This window comes from Triticum aestivum, chromosome 1D, assembly GCF_018294505.1.
Source record: "Triticum aestivum cultivar Chinese Spring chromosome 1D, IWGSC CS RefSeq v2.1, whole genome shotgun sequence".
Classification (NCBI taxonomy): domain Eukaryota; kingdom Viridiplantae; phylum Streptophyta; class Magnoliopsida; order Poales; family Poaceae; genus Triticum; species Triticum aestivum.
In genome coordinates this window covers 484901835-484916626 of record NC_057796.1, presented here as the reverse complement: position 1 = coordinate 484916626, position 14792 = coordinate 484901835, and the positions used below count along the sequence as shown (strand labels likewise).

Below are 14792 nucleotides of genomic sequence, written 5' to 3'. Positions count from 1 at the left end.
ACTTTAATTCGTTTGATGCAGCGAATATTTACTCGGATTGCTATAAAGCTAGAACACCAATATACACCGGACGTTAGCTCAGGGACAAGCCGAGCGAATGATCGTTCCTCTAGGCATGGAGGAATGAATGAACGTATTCATTCGCTCGAAAACCTATTCCCAGTGAACATTCCAGAATTACCATGCGAAAACGGATAAAATTGACATGTTGTTGTAAAGGATTTGACATATTTTAAAGGAAAATTGTCATGCTCAGGAATCGCCATGTCGACTGAAGGGAATAATCATGCTACATCGATTAAAAAAAAGCTGAAAATTGGTATGCTTTAGAAACTAAAATTGTCACCCCAAATGTGTTAGTTCAAATTGCCGTCCCGAGCAAACCTTTCTTACGCCAGCTTGTATTTGGCTCAGAGGGATACGTGAGAGCAAACACTTTAGGATTCAAGATCCAAAGTGCATGAGGGCGTTCTCACGAATTACTTAAAAGACTACAAGCTGTCAGCTTGTAACTCAGAAGACTACATGGTATAATTCATACATAGAATCTGTTGTACTAACTTGACAATTAATGAATAGATCGAAAGTTTTTCCGGCAAAAAACAATGTGACGATGACCACTCCTGCGATCTTAGGTGGTGTTTGGTTTTCTAGTCCTAGGACTTTTTCTAGTCTCTAGGACTTTTTAAAAAAGACTCTTAAGGTGATGCTTCTAAGGACTTTTAGCAAAAAGTTTCAAAAAAGTCCCCCTGTTTGGTTTGTTAGGGACTTTTTTTAGTCTTAACACAAAAAAATCCCTGAAACCAAACACCCACTTAAGCTGTTTCATCTGTCCCCACACAGTACACAATGCTTGTAAACGTTGCACGTAGGAATAGGATTTCTGAGAAAGCAGCCCCGCGTCTCTATTTTCTTTGGGAAACAAGGAACATCTCTGTTTTCTCTCTCTCGCGTCCTCTGCTTCTCCCTACTGTTTTGTCGTTCGTATCACTAATAAAAGTTTGATGCGACAGCCGTTGAAAATAACGGAGTACATATACCGTTGAAGATGCTGTTAGCAACTGCGTACGCCACTATAGATGCTCTGTTTTCCCTGCATCAACGATACGTGATCTAAAAGATATTTTCGGGACTCGTTCTGCAGTTGAAGGAGTCTGCGTTAATTTACTGCTGACCATGAGTCTGATGGCAACAAGCAGATCTTTGCAGATCACCGAGATCCCGGGGCATCTTAATTTGACGAAATTTATCGAGACAAAGCGGAAAGAAATCCGAAAATATTTGCTCTCATTATTGCGGCAACGGTAGAGTACAGGCATGCGGATGCAGAGCAAGCTGCGAGCTAGATCGAGCTTATGGCTAGGCGGTGGCCTCCTCGGTCTTGGCGGCGCCGCCGAAGAAGTCGCTGAGGGTGGGCAGCTTGAACTCGCCGGCGGTTTCGAGCGGGATGGTGAAGTTGCCGATGATGGGGAGGTCGATGGTGAGCTTGACGAGGAGTTCGTAGTCGATGTCCCAGTCCCTGCCCAGATCCTTCATGAGAGAGATGAGGAAGTCGTAGGGCACCTTGGCCGGCACCTCCAGCTTGGTGACCTCGCCGCTGTCCTCGATCCAGCCCGGGTCCGGGATCGTGCCGCTCGCCACCTCCCTGTTGTTATACAGGATCGCGCCGTCAGATCCATGGATCTATCTCATCGTGCAAATTAATGAGAGGAAGAAGATCATGAAGATGGAACTTACTTGCCGCCGCACTTGAGGTTGAAGGCGATGTCGCAGATGGGGATGCGGTGGGAGTAGGGGTTGGTGACGTTGACGTGGCTGTGCACGGTGATGGCCTCGCGGGTCATGCCCTTGAAGGTCACCTTGTCCAGCGACGCCTCCGGCTTGGGCATGTGCGCGATCTTGTCGGCGACGAACCCCTTGGCCTTGTCCATCAGGCTCGCCATGGCCGGCACCCCCTAAGCTTCTTCCTCCCCTCCTCTGTTCAATCCTAGCTCGATTACTCTGCTTCTAGTTTCGATCTGGATGTGATGGATGAAGCACGCAAAGGAAACATCGCGGCGCGCCTGTTTATAGGTGGACGGAGGAGGAGCGGAGCGCGGTGCCGACCGCGGACGGCGCCGCGGCGTGGGCACCACGTGCAGGGGGCGCGTAGAATCCGAGTGGGATTTTTAAGAGTCTTGCTGGTACTACGTGCAACTTGGCGATATTTCGCGACGCCGACGCGTGGCTGAAGTTTCTGGGTTGCGTGAGTCTGAGCTGCGGCGAGGGGAACTTGATAACGGGAAAGGGAAAGGCACCAAGCTTCGGCTGGGTGCATGCGCGACCCCACGCGGCGCGAATCCCCGGATGGACGGTGCTGAGTCGGCATCTCCTTTCGTCCTTTTCTCTCGGTTGCACTGCACCGATCGCATCGCGCCGACGAACCGACGCAAGTCCAAAGTGCTCTTTGGTTTTTTAGGGACCAAGTGCTCTTTGTTTCTGAAAAAAAAAGTACACAGCTGCTGTGTTCAAAAAAACACACAAGTACCTTTTTTTTCAGAATAGCAGTGTGCATGAAAAAAAACACAGCATTTCGGTAAGCACATTTTCTATACTAGGTATTTGCCCGTGCGCTACGGCGGGGCATATATAACTTACACGTATCAAATTCTAGATTTTGATAAGATTTAATTTGATTTGAGTATGGGTAGGTGAAAACAAGTAAAGTTTTGATTTGGTTGAGGTTTTGATATGATTTGATTTGGGTATGGCTATTGAAAGGCAATAAAAGTTTTGATTTAGTTGAGATTTTGGTCAGCTTTGATTTGATTTAATTGAGTTAATGCATCACGTGGTTTTGATGAAATATTGATTTGGTTTAGATTATTCTAAAATACTCTATTTCTGTTGGTTTTTATTTTTATGCGGCATGTGTTGAAATTACCAAAAGAATCAACAAGAAACCAAAGGAGAGAGGACCTAGGGTGGAAAAACCAGAGGAGAAGGTGAGGTGAACTACCAACTCCCCTTTAATAATAGGGTTACAAGTTGAATATAAACAACCACCACATGTGAGGTTAGATTTTGAAAACAGGTGCGTTCTTTTTTGGGGGAAAAACCAATAAAAATCACCAATCCCATGTAAATTTATTTATCGCTTTGTAGGAGCGGCAGCGGAGTCGCTATATACCTCCAAACTTTATAAAAACAACTCTAGCAGAGTCGTTGTAATATCAAACGTCACCCGTCATATGAAACATGCTCCATAATAATAATATGAAGACCGCAGAGGCGACGCGCAAACTCAAAACCGCCATAAACATATAGTCTCCAAAAAAAAAATTACATGTAGTTCCCACTTGTTATTAACTACAATATTTTCCTCCAATTTCACACCTAGAGCTACAGTTCAAAAGCACAATTTGCTAGTATTACTCACAAAAAACACAGACTCCAGCACGGCAAATGAAGGTTCAAGCTTGATTTCATATCTGTTTAAAATTATATTAAGCATACGGTGGAGCATCTAAAGATTTCACTGGAGTGCTCCACCTAATGCTTAGTATAGTTTTGAACGACGCTTCAAGGAGATCTTGGCGGCTGTGGACGGCGGGGATATAAGCTATCGAACATGACAACTACCTTTTTTATAGCGGCAGGTGGCGGGAAAACTTGGCGGACAGAGGAAAAAATGGGTGGGAAACGTGGCGGAAAGGTTGTGGCAGTTCACACGTGACGCCTGCCATTAATTGAAAAACAAGAGAATAGATGAACGTCGCAGGCGACTGAGAAGGGATGTGCAACTTCCCTCGCATGAGAGTGGTGGGCGGATAGAGCACCTTCCAACCCAACTCCGCAGAACCTCCAAATATAGAGGCTCACCGACTGGATTGGGAGTTGTGCGAAAAAAGAGCATTGCAGTAGATACACCATGTGTTGCCCCATGGCCATAATTGATGAAACACTCTCAATATTTGGCCTATCAGCCTCCATATTTAGCGTCTAAGAATCAATTTTGGCGCACACTTCATCTAGCAAAACCGTTGGCACGAAAGGAACTTCACGTTGTCCCCATCACATTGATGGGAATGAAAAGGAGATTGAGAAAAAAGGATGTCCCACTGAAGAGTGGATCCCCCAAGACAAATATAATTTGAAGGCTTGAATATAGCAATTCCGATTTTGCTATTGAGTGTTTGATACTGCACATTTTTGGCGATCATCCTTTTGGTAGGTTTGGAAATTCAACTTCTGTCGAATCTGCTATTGTTATGGCGCTGCTAGGAGGGCGCGAGAGGGCCGGCCGGGGGCCTTTTGCCCACGGCCGGGCAAGAGGGAAGGGATTTCCTTCTTAATTCATGCTTGATTAGATACATCTCCTCTCTTTATATAGAGAGGTTTACTTGACTCCCAAGCAAGCGACCCTTATCTCTAATTAACCCTAAGACTAATGGGCTATACCGCCAGCCCAGGCCCATTACGTACTCTAACACCATACCCCACCTGGACATACAGCTTGTCCTCAAGCTGCAGCCTAACCAACTTATAACCATGACGCAACACAAACCTAACACCTAAAAACAAGCCTTTTACATCTCGGCTTGTTTTATTACTCTCAACCTGAAATGGACCGAGACGCTTTATTTTGGACCCCTTAACATAAAGTGGACACCATCCGCACGTCGGATGCACGTGTACAGCCACTTGGATCCCATGGACACCATCTGGACAAAAGGAGTGCATGGGTATGGCCACCTGAAAGTAATCGCAAGAGCGACCAGCAGAGGCGCCCTTGCGGCGGCCGGCGGAATGCAGTGGTGCTACGCTGTGCGCTCCTGTCGGTGACACCCTGCCTTCTCCCCGCCGGATGGCTGTTGGTCTACACCGCACAGAGAAGAGTGGAGGGCTTGCGATGGAGAATGACGAGGAGGGGTGCCCCCCCCAACCGCCGATGTCGCAGACTTTGAGGGCGCTGTCCGTGGGGACGAGATCGATGTCCTTTGCGCAGCGAAGGACAACTGGGAGGAGCGGCAGCTGCAGACCATGCATCTCCCGCACATGCCGACGCGTTAGGAGGCCGCGCGCAGCAGCCTGCAGCCTCACCGCCAACGGCATGTGGCGGGTAGCGATCCAAGCCGGAAGCGGTGACGGCGACGGCGGGAACTTTATCTGCTGGATGGGGACGCCTTGGGAAAGCGGTGATGGCGACGGCGGGAACTTGATCTGGTGGATCGGGACTCCTGCCGGCGCGGTCAATGCGGGGCCGGAGCTGACCGGCGGGGGCCGCTGCAGCTGCAACGGCTGCTGCGGTGTCGCACCGGGCAGCGGCTGCTGCGGCGGAGGCCACCAGGAGCGGCGGCTGCCACTGCAGCCAGGGCGGGGCGATGGATGGCAGCTGCAGCAGCTGCTGCAGTGGCTCGGCGAGCGCGGCGGAGGTCGCCAGGAGCAGCGGCTGCCACTGCAACCAGGGCGGGGCGGTGGATGGCAGTTGCAGCGGCTGCTGCAGCGGCCCGGCGAGCGCGGGGGCGGCTACCACGGCAGCCACGGCGGCGCAGCCTGGTGCGGCCCGTAGAACCCGGCCAAGAACAGGCGGATCTCCTGGACCGCCTGGGTTAGGTCTGCAGCGCCCCGGACACCTCCTCCGGGGTGAGGACGGCGGGGGCGGGCGCGACGGAGGATCCCGGCGCGGGCAGTAGCGGGGCGACGGTCGTGGTGGTCGCCGGAGGCCACGAGGTGACCGACAGCGGGAGAGACGGGTTGGGCGGCGGTGAAGACATGATCAAACCGAAGCTAGCTGATACCAAATTGTTATGGCGCTGCTAGAAGGAGAGCGCGAGAGGGCCGGCAGGGGGCCTTTGCCCACGGCTGGGCAAGAGGGAAGGGATTTCCTTCTTAATTCTTGCTTGATTAGATTGATACATCTCCTCTCTTTATATAGAGTGGTTTAATTGACTCCCAAGCAAGCGGCCCTTATCTCTAATTAACCCTAAGACTAATGGGCTATACCGCCAGCCCAGACCCATTAGACCCGTTACGTACTCTAACAGCTATAGTTGCTCTAAATGTGCCTTCATACTCAATTAGACCGGTGTGGTTTATTGTCAGTTTTGAACTAGTACAAAAAAAACTCACATCGTTTGACTTTACGGCGCGCGCACACACACACCCTCTTTCTGGCATGCACTTTTGTTGAGCACCTATGGTGTGCTTCCTAGACAACATATCGGGTCTTCGTTGAATGTCTACAACTTGAAGGTCACCATGAAAAGGGCGCCATGGTTGATCACCATGGTAGTACGAGATAGCCAAGAGTCAATGTTGGCATTCTGCAATAAAATCCCACGATCCCCTTCTGTGATACTTGATGCATAACTAGATAGTTCTGATGTAAGTTTTGCTGAGTATCTTTGTACTTACGTTTGTTTAAATATGTTTTTGCAGAGGAGACTTCAGTCTTATTAGTGGTTTCCACGTAGAGTTCGACGTTGACCAAGTAGTTGTCTTTTTATCTAGGACATTTTTGCCCGTAATGTGTACTTTGCTAGATGAATGAATAAAACATGGTGTTAGTTTGCCCCAAAAGACATCGTAATTTTCCTATACTGTCTCTGCCTCTGAATATGTATGCCAATAATTTGGATCTAAAATTCTATGCCATGATAGATTTTTTTCTTGAGAGGACTATACCATGATGGATATGTACATAATTTGTATCCTCGTAAATTTTGATATTTTAGAATTAAATTACATTTTTAAAAGAATTTGTATCCCTTTATTTAGAAGTTAATAGAAGCTGGGATACAAACACTTATAGGTTGACCTGTCAGTTACAACCAGCATACACAATCATCAATAACAACACTACAAGTTAATCGATGAGCTTCCATATTCAATACACTTTTTTCACGAACAAAGGACACCGACTCGAAAGATGCACTGGTGGGATAAATCTCCTGAATAATTTGCGCATAAGCTCCTCCCATGCAATCTTCCACCGACTTGATCACTCGCAAAAAATTTGAAGCAAAGAACAAAATGCGTAGCAAAAGGTCATCGGATATGGATAGAGCCTCCCTGCATGCGAGCGCCTGAAGTATCTCGGGATCCATGATTCTCTCGGGATCCATGATTCCCTCAAAAGTGATCAACAAAGCAACAATGAACTCGTCGTCTTTGTTTTTTACCACGACCGCAATAGCACATTTTGCGTCATATTTTTTTGGTTGTTGCGTCAACATTAGTCTTCACTTAAGTTCACGTTGCAATCTTGATTTCAAGGCAGATGCAAATGTTTACTTTGCTAGATGAATGACCTAATGCATAAGTTCCTCCAAGAAGTTTTCTTGTTTTCACTGCCTTTCTCCAATTCCTTTTGCGTTTTTACTAGGTTTTTTCGTTTCTTTTTTTCCTTTGATTTCTTTGTTTCTTTTTTTGGTTTTTCTTCATCAGTTCTTTTTTTTCATTGTTATAAGTTTGATTTTCATTTGTTCTTAAATGGTTTTCTTTCGTTTTTCATTATACTTTGGTTTTCTTTGACTCTTTTATTTTCTTCGAATTTTCCTTTTTGTTTCTTTTTTTAGATTTTTAACGGTTTTATTTTTTCTTCGACACATGTTAACTCTTTTTCAGTACACATTAATCATTTTTCATATACATTGAAAACAATGTTTTATACAGGTTTAACATTTTTTGAATACATGTTTATTTTTTTAAAAAATTACATTTTTATGCCTCATGTTTTTCATACACATTGTATATTTTTTTGGTATATACCTAATATATTTTAATAGTATACATTTAATATTTTTTAATACAAGATTAACATATTTTGAATACATGATCAACATTTTTTTCATAATTATTTTTAACATTTTATAAATGACTGATTACATTTTTAAAATACAAGATTAATTTTTTTAATACATGATCAACATTTTTTTATACACAGTTAACATGTTCAAATGCTTGGCTAACATTTTTGAATACAAGATTAAGCTTTCTGAAATACATGGTAAGCATGTTTTCTATAAGTATTTAAACTTTTTCAAATGCTTGATTAATTTTTTTTTCAAATATAAGATTAATATTTCTCGAATGCATGGTCAACATGTTTTTAAACACATTTAACATTTTTCAAATGATTGATTAATATATTTTGAATACACGATTAATGTTTTTGCAAATGGTTGATTAACAATATTTAAATACATGATCAACGTTTTTCATACACACTTGTATTCTTCTGTGTACATTTTTTTGTTTACATGAGAAATATTTTCTATATACTCATCTAACTTTTTTCAAATGCTTGGTTATTTTTTTACAAATGTTTTTATGTAAATTTTTTTAGTAATATAATTATTTGGAATAATTGGGAATATTAACAGAAGTAAAAAAAGGAAGCAAAAAACAAATACAAATTTGTGAAGAATAAAAAAGGCTGGGGCTCCCGCGCGACAGGTTTGGCTCATGTCGTGCCTCGCCTAGGCGAGGCTTACGTCTATCTCGCTACAAGCGAGGTAAAGCCGCGCCAGGCGCCCGCAGAGGGGTGTCCGGGATGGGCCGGCTCATTTGCACCTGAGAAGAAACAATTAAAAAAAATTGCGCAAGCGAAACGACCGCAACTGAAAACCTGGCCCATGACGGGCCACCGCGTGCGTCGCCCCGTCCATTTTAAAATACATGTTGAACATTTTTCAGTTACACATTGAAATTTTTAAGTGCACATTGGTTATTTTTCAAATATATGTTGAAAATATTTGGACATCAATTTAATATTTTTCATAAACTTCATGAGTAGTTCTTAAAAATGTGCAAACATTTTTTAGGTGTCAGAATTTTTCTTAAATGTCACAAACAGTTCTTTTAATGGATGGAAACATTTCTGTTGAATTATGTGAGCATCTTTTACATTGTATAATTTTTCTAATAATGGTATTAACATATATTTGAAATGCATGAATATTTGGAATGTGATGAATAATGTTTTTGAGTGACAGGAATACTTTTTACAACCTACTAGAACAAATTTTCACAATTTTTATTATTTTAAATGTCATGAAGACACTTTATAAACATTTTTTTCATATTTTAAATTTCATAAACATATTTTTTAATTATACATAAATTTCTAAGATTTCCGAGAGCAAACATTTTTTACACCGCTTGAACTTTTTTGTAATGCGCAACGAGCGTTATTAAAATTTGAAGTAAATTAATCCTTAATTTTATATTTAGAATATTTGGAAATATAAATAAATTTAAAATTTTAAAAGTTGAACAGTAAAAAAGAACATATGAATGAAAGAAGAAAAATCGAATGGAAAGATCAGTTGTGGGCCGGCCTACTACAGAGGCTGCTTGAAGGTGAGAGCTGTACGTCAGTCTGGGCGCGTCAGTCCGAATAAAAAAAAATCCAAGGGAGCAAAAAGCAGCTTGGTCCAAAATTTGAAGTACATGCGATAAGAAAGGCCGAGGATGCTCTCAGTTTGGTTGGCCCCCTCAGGGAGCGCAAAGCAGCTCGGTCCGAAATGGTGGCAGCTCGACACGAATGAACGTACTGTACTGGACTACTGGTCGTGTCCATGTCAACCCGACGTCGACTGCAGCGACGCGAGCGGTTAGCGGTGTCCACCGCACTCATTGACCGAATTCAAGCTGGCCATACGAAAATGGGGCGTCCCGAGTGCGACCTCCAACCACCAGATCAATTGCACCAGCCGCCTGCGACGGCTACCCGCCATAAATCCCCCAGCGTCCAACCGCCCCGCCGTTCGAGCCCGGCGGCTATTCCCACTTCGCCAGTGGCCCGGTGCCATGCCACGCCACACACGCCACTACCCATGGAGGTCGCCACACCCACGAAACCCAGCAAGAAAGTTTCTTCCGAGCCCGCCGTCCTCTATGACGGCGCCAAGGTCAAGGCCAAGTCCAAGGCCGTCGTCCACACCGACGCCGAGGACGGGCATGCCGGCGATGCGGCGAGTCCTGCTCCTGCCCACCGGACCCGGCTTCTGCGGTGCGCGTGCTGCGGTCTGGCCGCGCTCGCCGCGTTGGCCGCCGTCGTGATCCTGGTCCTGTCGCTCACCGTGCTGAGGGTTCGGGACCCCGACCTGACCATGGACTCCGTCACCGTGGATCGCTTCCACGTGGGGTTCGCCGCCGTGCCCGACGGCCGCCCGCCGCTGCGGATCAACGCCACGCTGGCCGCGTGGATCATGATCCGGAACCCCAACTACGCGTCCATGTGGTTCGGCGCCAGCACGACGGAGATTTTCCTCGACGGCGTGCCGGGCCGCGTGGGCCTCGGGAGCGCGCCGCCCGGGGAGGCGTCGGCGCGGGGCGCCAGCCGGGTCCGCGGCGGCATGGACGTGTTCGTCGACAGGGTCGCACCGGCCGTGGTGGGGGAGGTGCTGTTCGGCCGCGGCGAGGTGCGGCTCACGAGCCGCACGGCCATGGACGGCAGGGTCAGCGTGCTTGGCGGGATCTACGGACGGCGCACGGTGCGCGTTGCCATGCGGTGCCATGTCGTGCTGCATGTGTCCGCCGTGGTCGTCGTCGCCGGCTCTCCTTCATGCGTCGCGGAGTTCGGTCGCTGATGTAGTCCAGATGCGTGGGGATGCGATAATGTGCCGTTGCGCTGCTCGTACTAGCGGTTTCTCTTCTGTCGTTCAATCTCTATACCGCGCGAGACGAATCTGACACCATCTTTTTTCTTCTAATTTGTATGTTGAACGTTTATTCTAACTTCGGCGGAGTAATATATGATCAAAGTCGTATTATTTTCCATCAACCCCTTTCGTACACACAATTGGATGTTTTCATGACCTGGTTGATTTAGTTGCCGGAGAATTGGCAAGTCCAATCAAGGATGGTAGGTCCTACTAGATAAGTATAATATTTCATTTTTCTTTTCACTTCATGACACCATTATTACAATATAGATGAACATTTATTTACATTTGTATTTCAAGTTTGTTAAGTCACTTGATACTTAGCTAATTCTTCGTCAATTGAGATAGTATAACAATGGGAAACGCTAACACTCTGCCGGCTGATCACGCGAAGAGTTCCACCACCCATGCATCCGTTGGATCGTCCTTTATCCACGCGTCCACAAGCACGCTTGCACACGCTCTTGATTTCGCCTACCAACCACGTGCCCCTTACCTTATCTTGCAACAGCAAACCACAATAGCGAACGACAGCGGCAGCTTAGACAAGATTTTGCAACATCACCTCCCTTAAAAAAAACTGCAACAAGATCTCTGCTGCGAAAAAATCTGCAATAAGAACTTTGTTGCAAAAAAATATCCCGCAACATAACCTATGTTGTAAAAGAAATCTGCAACAGAACCTCTGTTGAAAATGTTTCTGCAACAAGTTTCTGTTGCAAAGTAGTGGAAAATGCTCAGCGCTAGTCAAATCCAACGACTCGCGCGGCGGATCTTTTAAAAATATCCGCCAGCCGACGCGTAGCAGTCCTCCATAACAATTGATAATTAGCTAATTCTCCGTCAATTGAGATAGTATAACAACTGATAATTCACTTCATGACAACATTATTACAATAGATGAACATTTATTTAGATTTGTACTAAAAATTTGTCAAGTGAGAAATCCAAGAGCATCTATCAAACACTATAGCATTAGGCTCCGTCTCGCCTCCCTCCCGCGGCGCTCCCGCGAGTGCCTCGGGGGGAAACCCTAGCCGCCACCTCCCCCACCCCCCTCCCACCTCCTCCCCCGCCGCCGTCGGCAGGCGTCACTGGGCGAAGCCCGTTGTGCGTTGGCGGCGGCGGGGCCTCTGCTCCCCTCTCGCTCGTCGCCTGGAGGCTGGCGCGGGACGTCCTTGACGAGCGGAGGCGTCGTGCTTTCGTGGGGTACGGCGGTGCAGTGACGTGTGCTTATGGCGGGGCGTGCGCGCGGGTTGGCGGACGGGCGGCCTGGGCTCGCGCTCGCAGCACGACGGCTGCGCGCGGGCGGCTTCTGGTGGTGGCGTGCTCCGCCTAGATCGGGTCGGGCCCCTGGCTCTGGCGCTGGTCTTGGCGGGCGGCGCGGGATGGAGGCGGCGGCTACGGTCGCTGTTCTGGGCGTGGTCCGTGGCGGCGCAGCGTCGCTCCTGCTGTGGTGTGGCGGATTCTCGATGCGGAGCGAGTGGGGCGGCGGCTGGATCTGGTGTCTGCGCGTTTGCGGCTGGCTCATGGTGGTCCTCCTAGTGCTCCTCTTCGGCTATGGACAGCGTTCGGTCCGGCGCTCCCCCGTCATGGGCGGGTGGCTGGTTCTGGCCATGTGCGGATCTCGATCGGGAGCCATGGCGGGGCGCCACTGGGGGTGGCGTGGGGGAGGCCATTGGTTAGGCCATTGGGAGGGAGGGGCGGCTCTGTCGCGGTGAGGCCACCCATCTCCGACGCGAGGATGCGCCGGTCGTGGACGAGGTCCGCTCCCTTTCCTCCCCCTTTCTCTGGCCTGGTGTCTCCTGGTGCTGGATCTGCTCTGGTCAGGCTGGTCATTGGAGGCTCCATTGGTGGTTTGGATTGTTGGTCGACGCTCGGCTCATGCCCACGGAGGTGCTTTAGGGGATCTGGATGCCGGGCGGCGGCCCGACTGGTGGGAGTTGCGGTGCTCGTGGGCGGGGCTCGTAGCTCGGGTGTTGGTCGGCCGTCATGGTTGCGTGGGCGGCGTGGCGGCTGGTGGTCGGTGTTCCGTGGCGGGGTGGAGCGTGTTACCGGGGTGAAAACCTTGTCTGATTTTGGTCAGACCGACGGCGGCGGCGTCTTTGGGCGTCGTTCCCTTCTTGAAGGCCTTGTCGCGGTCACTCCGTGGTCTCCGCATATCTCCGGATGAAAATCTAGATCCTTTGGATCGGGCAGTGGTGGCGTTCTTGCGTCATGCCCTTCCTGAAGGCACCGCCTTGGAGTTCTCGGATCATCGGCGCTCAACTTCGTCTCTTAGTGTGTTGCTTTGAGTGCTTCGGCCTCTCCTAGCGTTGCTTAATGTATATCTTGTGTGTGTTGGGAGTTGTCCAGAGTGGTGTTGCTGAACCTTAACACCCTTGTATCTTGCCTTGGGTGCGTTGTGGTGTGGTGTCGTGTTGCATGGCTCGAGTTGTTCGCTGCTTTAGAATATAAAGCGGGGGAAACCCTTTTTCGTAAATTTGCCAAGTCAATTGATAATTAGCTAATTCTTCGTCAATTGAGATAGTATAACAATTGATAATTAGCTAATTCTCCGTTGAATGAGATAGCATTACAATTTTAGTAAACTAGCACATTTTCTATGACATGATGAATAAGCATTGGTGGACATGATAGGACATCTAGCAATATAAACCCCATGCGTTTAGTGCAGTTGACATCACTTTGTCACTTGATTTTGTTAGTTTGTACTGCTATTTACCAAATAAAAAAACACATTACATGACATGAAAATAATGCATATACAATGCTCTATATGAATGCCACTACAATTTATTTATTTTGTTCACAATTATTGATTTTGAGAATTATTTTTCTTTTCAAATTTGCATAATGGGATCCCTAAATTCGGCACATAAATAAAGGTCATTACCATGCATGAAAAAAAATTACATAAAACTAAAGTGATAAACATTATCATCTAACATTTCAAATGTCCGCTTTCTGTTGAGGCGACTAATTTTATTCAAAAAATATTGACATGTGATTCTTGTCTTCATCCCTAACTACAATATTTGTTGTGCTCCTCTTGCTAACAACATCTGCGATAATCTTTGTTGTGACCATGTTGCTAATGATACCCCTAATAAATTATTGTTTTCACTACAACAAAACAAACTAAAACTCTATGTGAAGATATTTATTAGTTATGTACACTCCAGAGCTCTCTACTAAGTTATTTAACGATTATGAAAAATAAGTGAGCACTCTAAATACTTCATAGTCCATAGTCACGTAGTTGGAATAATTCGATCTACTGAGTAAAAAATAATTGCATATTTTTTGCTTTCTTAGATCTAAACTTGAAATAACTCAAATTGAATTTAAGATAAAAGAGTGAAAAATTTAGGTAGAAAATTTATTTTAGTACAAGTGTATTTGCAATGGTACATGTTAGAAATGTAACATGGAACATAAAATCAATATATTTAGTAAATATTTTTATGCAATGATTTTTTAATCATAATAAATATGCATGTAGGATTTAAGATCCAATATAAGTAAAATAATTTGGTATTAATAATTAATTTTCAACTTAACTATGTGCCTGACGGCTACCCGCCGTTGCGGATCATGACTTGGAACCCAAATTAAGCGTCCATGCGATTCGGTGCCGGCACGATGGAGATCTTCCTGAATGGCGTGCCGAGCCACGTGGGCCTCGGGAGCGCGCCACCTGGCGAGACATCGGCGCGGGGCGGTTGCGTGTCAGCATGGACGTGTTCGTCGATAGGGTCACCCTCGCCGTCGTCGAGGAGGTTTTGTTCGGCCACGGCGAGGTGTGGATGGCGAGCCACATGGCCATGGACGACAGGGTCAGCGTGTTTGGCGGGCTGTATGGTCGGTGCACCGTACGCGTGGCCATGCGGTGCTGCGTGATGCACATGTCTATAGTAGTCGTCATCGCTTGCTCACTTTTATGGCCGCGGAGTTCGGCCGCCGACATCATCTCAATGCACAAGCAAGCGACCATGTGCCGCTACTGTCCTCGTACTAGCAGTTTAGTTTTTTCGTCATCCAACCCTCTCTGCCCCGTGCGACGAATCTGACACCATCCTTGTTTTCATTAATTGTAGTAATATGTTGAACATTTGAAAGAACATGTGATGCACCCAT

General features: G+C 46.8%; 2 protein-coding genes across 2 annotated transcripts; one reads left to right on the top strand and one right to left on the bottom strand.

Moving 5' to 3' along the window:
- Nucleotides 1-1266: 1266 nt before the first annotated feature.
- Nucleotides 1267-2160, bottom strand: LOC123183289 (late embryogenesis abundant protein Lea14-A). Its single transcript, XM_044596065.1, has 2 exons — nucleotides 1738-2160; nucleotides 1267-1645 (listed from the first exon to the last, which is right to left on the bottom strand). Exons 1-2 carry the CDS (start codon nucleotides 1941-1943, stop codon nucleotides 1360-1362), a joined length of 492 nt encoding a protein of 163 aa, XP_044452000.1. The 5' UTR covers nucleotides 1944-2160; the 3' UTR covers nucleotides 1267-1359.
- A 7571-nt stretch (nucleotides 2161-9731) lies between these two features.
- LOC123178005 (uncharacterized) lies at nucleotides 9732-10937 on the top strand. Its single transcript, XM_044591371.1, has one exon. The coding sequence runs from the start codon at nucleotides 9822-9824 to the stop codon at nucleotides 10575-10577; it is 756 nt and encodes a 251-aa protein (XP_044447306.1). The 5' UTR covers nucleotides 9732-9821; the 3' UTR covers nucleotides 10578-10937.
- Nucleotides 10938-14792: the final 3855 nt, after the last annotated feature.

Excerpts from the sequence above, each read along its gene's own strand:
- LOC123183289 (XM_044596065.1), bottom strand. The coding sequence starts at position 1,943 with ATGGCGAGCCTGATGGACAAGGCCAAGGGGTTCGTCGCCGACAAGATC. Across the intron at positions 1,646-1,737 it reads AACCTCAAGTGCGGCGGCAA|GGAGGTGGCGAGCGGCACGA; the intron begins GTAAGTTCCATC and ends GTATAACAACAG.
- LOC123178005 (XM_044591371.1), top strand. The coding sequence starts at position 9,822 with ATGGAGGTCGCCACACCCACGAAACCCAGCAAGAAAGTTTCTTCCGAG.